Raw genomic sequence first — 8,561 nt, 5'->3', positions numbered from 1 at the left:
TAAGCTATGAATTTGTCGTGTTGTTATCCTATGTTTGTGATAACTCAACTTATGAAGTTGTGTTTATGTGGTGGTTACCATTTTCCAACTCTTCTCCATGCACCTTCACAAGCTTTCTAGCATGCCTTCCTCCTTGGGTACTACTCCTCCTTTCTTTCATAAATGCACTATCACATCAACTTCCACTTCAATTTTCAATAGAATTTCAATTTACTAAAGGGAGGATTTTTTTTACTAATCATCAGACCATTTTTGCAATCTTTGTGTGATGCCAATTATGATGTGGGATTGGGATTTTGGATTATCAAAATTGAAACTTAAATGTTTCCCAGAGCCTAAAACTGTGCTTGTGTAGCAGGGAGTGCGTTCTTTCTGGTGGGTCACCGAGTTTTGGACATGAGAAGGAGTAATGGTTGTTTATTCCGGAAGAATCGGAGATGGGTCGGAGCATCCATTTCGTGTTCTGGTGTTAGGAACGATTTGCCTTCTATTGAACAGCTTAGTGATGCACGGGTAATATACTCCGTCGCTGCATCTATGGGACACAACCAGGTATATCATTCCAACTTTGGATCTCTGTTGAAAGGGTTCAACTTGATCCTCGACTCTTTGTGATTCTTATGGTTTGTTTGGAGGAGAAAAAATAATACAGAAAGGAGACAATACGGATAACAATGAACTTTCTTTTATTTGGTTGGAAAAAATGGGGAGAACTCTAATTTCATTTTCTCTTGAATTCAATTTCAAATTTCAGACTTTTTCCTCCTTTGGCATAGAGAGTTAGAGCATCTTTAGATAACTTTTTCCATTAGTATGTAAAGGAGAGGGAAAAATAAGTGTATTGGCTTTTTCAATGAGCTAAATTTAACTTATTAGTTTTTTGGATATGGAAATGAAAATGCCTTTTTATAAAGTTAGATGCGTAAGGTTTTTTTTTTTTTTAGCAGCAAATGTTAGTATTTTGTTAGTGAGAGGAGTTAAGAACCCACAACTTCACCCACCTTCTGGGAGAACTCATAACTTCTCTCACCCTTTCTTCTAATTTTACCACTATCTTATAACTCCAAATGGGTAAGTTGATTTTAACTTATACACTCAATTTATTTTAACTTCTTATTCTGTACTTCTACGTGTGCTAATGGAATAAACAAGGTCTTAAAGTTAGGTTGCAATTTTTTCTTCTTCTTTTGAACTTCTTAGTTCATAACTTAAACTTGTTTGTCGAGGGATTGTGTACTTGTATTCCAGTGTGATATCTGCTAATGTTGTACTCTAATTCTGTTTTGGTTAGAAATACCATCAGAGATTATGCTGTCAGTTGCCACTCTGGCTGAATTCATCGCATCTTCGTGATTGTAATTTGGATGTACTATTTGTTACAGGAGGCTCATCCAGAATCACATTTTCGAGTTCCTGCAATTGTGAATGCTCTAGAAGAAATGCAGCTCTCTTCTAAGGTACTAAAAGCTATGGTGCTTTTGAAATTTTACCTGTCATCTGTTTATGCCTTGTTCATATCTTCTTTTGAAAGATTTGATATTATGTAGATATTGACATTTGAAAACTTAGTTGTGTCTGATATTCAGAAAATAAACAAAGTGTCTTTTTCATTCAAATCGCTTTTGTTCAATGTGTGTTTGAAACTTTGATTCAGTTTTTCTTTTTTAGTGTTGTTTAGAGACTATTTTATAATCAGTTTTCAGAAACTAATGTTTAGATAGTAGGAATAAGGAAGAGGTTAATGAGTATTATAAGAAAGAAGACAAATACGAGAAAACTGAGATAGGTGTTCGGGATAAGAGCTGAAAAAGAGGTATTAGTTTTGAAAACAATTTTCAAAGTTTACTCTTAGCCAATGATTTTTTTTTTAATTGAACATAGTTCCCAAGAGTAGGAAACAAACAAACAAACACACACTAAATGAATGATGGTTTTTTTTTTCTGGGTACAGAAGTAGGCTGCATTTTATCCTCAATAATATATCACAATCTACTTACGTTAATTTGCAACATTTTGTATTTGATTGAAAGACCAATCAGCTTCTCGAGGGCCTAGGAAATCTGTGGCTGTAGGGTTTGTGCACATGTTATCAGCCACAAAAAAGCTTGGCAATTTAAGAAAGAAACTGGCTTAACTGAATGATAACGTGAATTGACTTATGATTTGTCATTCTGGTATAGTGGCATTAAATAGTATAGTATATTAATTTTAACAAATTCTTTTTATGTATGATTCAGTTCCGTGGCTCTGAGTTAATTGAACTTCAAAATTTTGAGCCTGCTTCAGTAGATGATATTGCAAGTGTTCATGCAAGAGCCTATGTTTCTGGACTTGAAAAGGTAATATTTTTTTTACTGTTGGGTTTTCAGATCTGATATCTTATTATGAAGAAATTGAGATAAACTCACAACTCCACAATTACAAAGGATAGAACACTGCAGAACTTTAAGGGTCTGTGTCTCACAATGCCAAAGGCCCTAATTCTCTCTCAAAATGTCAAGATGATCCCTCTTTTAGCTCCCTTGTTATTTATTGGTAACACACTTTTTTTCTCCAACCAACAAACGGAAACTATCTATGTAACTAGCTAACTAATGAGTATATATCATTTTGTTGGAAATTTGCCTTAATGAAGGTCTCTCCTAGCTCATGTTAGATGCGGCCTCTTTGTGCTGCTGTAATTGCAGCCTCTAGAGTTGATAAAACTAGTGTAATCCTCATGTTACAATCCTATTTAAAAGCATTGAGTCAGTCATTAAGTCCAAATTGTAAGGTGATATTAAACTCTATCCTAAATCCATTATTGGCCACCAGTCTTTGCCCATGTTCTTATATCTAGTCTTCGAAATGAGGGACATTGTTGTTGGGCCAATCAGATTTGCCCATGCTCCAAATCTTCAATCGTAGGGATGAGGATGTGTTGAAATTCCTCATCAACAAAGGATATGATCAGTGTAGTCCTTAGATGACTTGAGTAGTCTAACCAATTTCGCAGAGTTAAGTGCCCTTAGCCAAAACTCTTAAAATTTCCTTTGCTTCAATTCTTTTTTTGTGAGATGTTGTGCTTTTTAAATTATAATGTTTTCAATTTGACACTGTAATGAAGAATTAGTGATTTGGAAATATGCTAGTATCTGTTATATTTGTTCCTCTTCTGCTATACATTCATTTATGCTTTGAATTATGTCTCCTAATCTTGCTGTGTATTTCAATTAAATATGTTACATCATAAGAATTATTTAGTTGCTGAATTTGTTATGTGCTCTGCCATCACTTTTATCAATTACTTCCACTTGATGTGTGCTTTAATTCAGTTGAATGCACAATGTTAATTGTTAGATATATTATCTTTTATTTTTTAGTTGGTTTGTTATTATTTCTCATTTGTATTTTGGGCTTAGCCCATATTTCTTCTATTATAAATAGAGAACCCTATATGTGTATTTTACACAAGAGGGATTAATTTAAATATAGTTTTTTACTATATTCAACATGGTATCAGAGCAGGTTCTCTGATCTTCTTCTGGTGTCTCTGCTGTCTGCCGGCGGCTGGCCGCCATGGCCGCCGGCAGCCCCTAAAATTTCAGTGGGCAACCCTTCTCTCTTTCTTTTTCTCTTAAATCTGTGCCACAGTCAGCACCGTGCAGTCAGATCTCTCCACCGTCGCCGCCGCTTCTTTCCGGCCAGTCCGTCGCCGCCTCCGGCCACCGCTACCGCCGTCGTCGCCGCCGCCGCCGCCGGAGTTCCAGAATCGACCGGCGACCACACCATCGGAATCGTCTCGGCCGGGCGACCACCGTCGCACAAAGATCTCGGAGATCGGAGCACCCACGCGCCGCCACGCGCCGCCGCAAGATTCGCCGCTGCCGTCGCGCGTGCCGGCGCGTCGCCGGAGCTTTCCGCCGCCGATCAGCACTGCCGTGATCGCCTCTTCGCCCTCTTTCTGGATCTGTGGTCGTTGCATCAATCGGAGTACTTTGAATTTTTAAGGTTTCTCCCTCACCATGGCTGCCCAACTTGATGATCGGAGTCGGTCTCGCCAACCAGACCATCGCCGCTGGCCATGCCGTTTGCCGCTGTCCCGCGCCGTTTGACCACTGTCCAGCCACTATTGATCGCTGTCCAGGTGCCGTTTCCGCTGTCCGGCGCCATTTAGTTTGCCGCTGTTCGGCACTGTTTGCCACTTTTCGGTGCTAGAGTTAGCCCGATGTTTGGCCCTGTTTGCCGCTGTTCAGTGCTAGAGTTAGCACTGTTTGCTGCTGTTTGGTGCTAGAGTTAGCACTGTTTGCCGTTGTTCGATGCTAGAGTTTAGACCGATCTTCTTGTGATACACGGCTAAGTATCACCACTTGGGAGTTGTCCAGCAAAGAATTTTGGACCTCCAACGTATCTTTAGATCTTTGATGTCTTTGTTTCATCATTGTAGCTTAATATTTTGTTTTGTTTTAGTGGTCCAGCAACTGTGATATTCCACATTTCCGCCGTTCACGCTGAGGGGCCGTTCACACTGAGGGGGAGTACGTTTCCAAGACATTGCAAGTCAAGTCACATATATATGGGTGTAGTCCCTGCAGTTTTGTAAGATTTCAGCTACTACTGTTGATCCCGTCACCCATCCATCATTGATGAGAATTTAGTGTAGTCCCTGCAGTTTTGTAGCTCTTAGCTTTCAGCTACCACTGTTGATCCCGTCACTCATCCATCATTGATTGGGAATCAGTCCTTGCAGATTGTCATTGTCCACCACTACTTTCCTTCATCCACTTTTGAAGTTGAAGTTTCACAAGCTGCTGTTAGTTCATCTATGTTTGCCTCACACTCTTGAAGACAAATCATCTAGTTTAACACTGAGTTCATCTATTCCAAGCTTAGTTCATACAATTTGTATGCTCCAGCTTGAGGGGGAGTGTTAGATATATTATCTTTTATCTTTTAGTTGGTTTGTTATTATTTATCATTTGTATTTTGGGCTTAGCCCATATTTCTTCTATTATAAATAGAGAACCCTATATGTGTATTTTACACAAGAGGGATTAATTTAAATATAGTTTTTTACTATATTCAACATTAATAAAACAAAATCAAGGATTTCTGCTGCGCACTGAATGTTCACTGGGTATTTATACTCAATATATGTTTGTTTGTGTCTTCTGAATTCTGATCAGTCCAATTTCCACCATCCTAGTTTTTAGTTGACGTGTTCAGCAACACTGACCATGTTGTAGCTTTCATAATTTCTATTGTATTTGATTTTATCATTGCACTGGAATTTTCTTATCTGAAATTTGTGATATTTACTCTTCTCAATCCTTATAGGTTATGGATCAAGCTGTGGAGAAGGGCCTTATTTTCGTTGAAGGTTCTGGACCAACATATGCCACTGCCACTGTAATTTCTCTTCCAAGAGCTTTATGATTCTTTCCCAAGCTCATAGGTTTTCCTGGAAGTCATTCTATGCCAGAAACATTAGTTCACTGTGGTTGCAAATACATTGAAAATATGATGTATATTGTGGTTTCCTCATTCTTATGGTGGTATTCATGATACAGACCTTTCAGGAGTCAATAATTGCAGCTGGTGCTGGATTAGCCTTAGTGGACTCAGTGGTGATCTCTCAACCTGGCATGTTCATCTCTTGGTAATAATCTGTGTGTTTTGGGGAGGGGTAAGTGAATGAATATAGATATGAACGATGTTCGTATCTGCTTCTTCTAGTGACTTGTGTACTAAAAGACTATTTCGTTCTTCGTAGGAAATTTGGGTCTTTCTTTTAGCGGAACCCGCTATTGACTGATCTCACGTATATCTATCTTGTATCATAAATATTTGGGGAGATGGGGAGTAGCAAATATAACAAGTTTTGGAAATATTTTGTGTGTCGTCTAATATATTTCAAGTTGTTAGTGATAAAAGAGAAAACATTCTTGAGTCCCCACTTTCAAGCTTAAGCTTTTAGAAACATGGTATCAAGGCCTGTATGACCAAATGATCAATATTTTTATCTGTCATTCTTCATGATTAAGTTCAATTTCTGCACAGGGTGCACATACTGTACATTTTCTATGCTGCATGTTGGCTCTTGCATGAGGGGTTTGTCATAGATACGAAAATCCTGGTCCTCCAATTAATACAGCTAAGGCGTTTGGAATAGTTAGTCTCAGGACAGAAATGTTTCAAGACGTATAGAGAACTGGGTATATATTTCTGATTTGGATAGAAATTTCTCTCGTTCAATTTCATATTCAGGTTGCAGGTTCAAAGATAAAGAGTGATGCACCCACTGGTTTTGCTCTGATAAGACCTCCAGGACATCATGCTGTTCCACAAGGACCTATGGGCTTCTGCATTTTCAGCAATGTGGCCATTGCAGCCCGTCATGCTCAGCGTGTTCATGGACTGAAGCGGGTGTTTATTATTGATTTTGATGTTCATCATGGGAATGGAACAAATGATGCTTTCTATAATGATCCAGATGTATTTTTCCTTTCGTTTCATCAAGTAAGCTTCAAATTTAGTCTAGCTCTGGTTATATTTTCTTGTGTTTTTGTTGATTTTGAAATGCCAACTGGGTTCAATGATTCTGGTTTCTTTTTCCAATGTTATCTCACTGATGTTTTAGAAATTAGAAGCAGAGTTATCTTCAGTGTAAATTTGCTAAGATTCTTGAAAATTTATGTCTCTAATAAATTAAAATTTTAGATTATTACACAATTTTTATTTATTTTACTTGAAGATGATGCCTCGTGGTAGAGGGAAAGATGACTGTATCATGAAATGCTGTTCAGTTTTAATCTGGTATCTGGATGCTCACGGGAAAGTGTTATCCTTGTATATTGCCGCTGACCATATTTTTCTCACTAGAAGTATTCTTATTCAACATTTTTATATATTAAAACATTTTACAAATAACTACTTTATATATGCTATTATGCTATTTAATATCCATTCTATTGTCTGTCTCTTCGTAACATTCAACGAGACTACTGATTCACTTGAGTCATCTCTGGTGGACATGGGTTCTTTACCTCTTCCACTCTCATGTACCCTTTACAATTAATTTTACCATATCAATATACTGCAATTGCAGAACTTCTTCTGTATGTTGCATCTCAAAGGTATCAAGATCTTCTCAGTGCTAATTCTGAAATTGAAGCCATGGCCCAACTGCTTTAGTTTCTGATGTTATTCCTTTGGAGCAATTGATTAATATATAATGTCTATACTTTTATTCTTGACATAACTGCAATTATTCCTTAATTTGTTGATGTAACTGCATTGTCTCCCCTGATCTTTGATTTAAGCATATTATCTCCCAACTTACTAGTGTGCCTTGCATATTGTAATGCTCCCTGCGGAAATATATTTACGTGGTTGGACAAAGTAACAAGCTAAAACTTCACATATTTGCACTGAGTACCCTTTTTTACACTACGTACCCACGAACTGTCATGCAATATCAATTAGATAAAAATCAAAGAGACTACCACCTACCCTTTATTTGCACGTTTCAACATATAATATGATAATGTAATGGGGCACTGGACACATGGAAGTGTTTTTATGGGGCATCTAGGTAATGTGAGGGGGAGAAACATTCTGTGAACTAAGATAAGAAATAGTAAAACTTTTGCTAATCTGCTAAAATGGGAAGAAAGGTGCGATTTTGAGCTTTCTCATGGCTTCCCTGGCTCAGGATGGAAGCTACCCAGGCACCGGTAAATTTAATGAAGTGGGAAGTGGGGATGGTGAAGGAACCACATTAAATCTGCCTCTTCCTGGAGGCTCAGGTGATACTGCTGTTAGAACCGTGTTCGATGAAGTTATTGTACCATGTGCCCAAAGATTTAAACCAGACATCATTCTTGTTTCTGCTGGGTGAGTCTTTCTCTGAATCATGCTCATAAATAGAAACACTGAATCAATTTTAGCAAGTGGCATTCCAGAATACCTGATAAACTTTTAATACAATATACAAGGCTTCTTCGTATAAATTGTCACCGTCTCATTTTTACATGTGGAATTTCGTGTTCATTTGTTAGGTATGACGGGCACGTGTTGGATCCACTCGCTAATCTTCAATATACAACTGGAACATATTACATGCTAGCATCCAGTATTAAGCAACTAGCGAGGGATTTATGTGGGGGACGGTGCGTGTTTTTCTTGGAGGGAGGATATAATCTGAAGTCTCTGTCATATTCAGTGGCAGACACATTTCGTGCTCTTCTTGGTGATAGAAGCTTGGCATCTGAATTTGATGACCCTAACATTTTGTACGAAGAGCCATCTACAAAAGTTAAGCAAGCAATTCAGAGGATAAAACACATTCATTCCCTTTGATGTCGAAATCAGAAACTGACATGACAAGTATATATAATCTAGCTAACATTAATAATTTCATGTTTTGTGGGATCCATCCACAAGTGTATGTCGTTACCTCCTTAGGTTGTCTCTGCCCCACTTATCACATAGAAGCAAAGCAATGGTACAGAATTGTTTCTGATCATGTTGTCATAGCCATGTCACTATATACAAAGGAATAAAACCTTCTTTTTATATCA

At 37.9% G+C, this 8,561-nt stretch overlaps 1 protein-coding gene across 2 annotated transcripts; it reads left to right on the top strand.

Annotated features, from left to right (window-relative positions):
* On the top strand, positions 1–8,561 carry LOC108321839 (histone deacetylase 14, chloroplastic). Of its 2 annotated transcripts, none has more exons than XM_017553714.2 (9): positions 1–137; positions 356–552; positions 1,383–1,457; positions 2,238–2,339; positions 5,317–5,388; positions 5,550–5,606; positions 6,247–6,498; positions 7,694–7,875; positions 8,040–8,561. In XM_017553714.2, the coding sequence occupies exons 1-9, from the start codon at positions 98–100 to the stop codon at positions 8,338–8,340; spliced, it is 1,278 nt and encodes a 425-aa protein (XP_017409203.1). In that variant the 5' UTR covers positions 1–97; the 3' UTR covers positions 8,341–8,561. The 2 variants fall into 2 exon arrangements, with proteins under 2 accessions (XP_017409203.1, XP_017409212.1); XM_017553723.2 differs by having other exon boundaries at positions 35–137; positions 359–552.

This window comes from Vigna angularis, chromosome 1 (genome assembly GCF_016808095.1).
Source record: "Vigna angularis cultivar LongXiaoDou No.4 chromosome 1, ASM1680809v1, whole genome shotgun sequence".
In the NCBI taxonomy this organism is placed as follows: Eukaryota; Viridiplantae; Streptophyta; class Magnoliopsida; order Fabales; family Fabaceae; genus Vigna; species Vigna angularis.
The sequence above is the reverse complement of the archived record's forward strand: the minus strand, read 5'-3'. Positions and strand labels throughout refer to the sequence as shown.

Excerpts from the sequence above, each read along its gene's own strand:
- LOC108321839 (XM_017553714.2), top strand. The coding sequence starts at position 98 with ATGCACCTTCACAAGCTTTCTAGCATGCCTTCCTCCTTGG. Across the intron at positions 5,607-6,246 it reads TAGCCTTAGTGGACTCAGTG|GTTGCAGGTTCAAAGATAAA; the intron begins GTGATCTCTCAA and ends TTTCATATTCAG. Across the intron at positions 6,499-7,693 it reads TTTTCCTTTCGTTTCATCAA|GATGGAAGCTACCCAGGCAC; the intron begins GTAAGCTTCAAA and ends TCCCTGGCTCAG.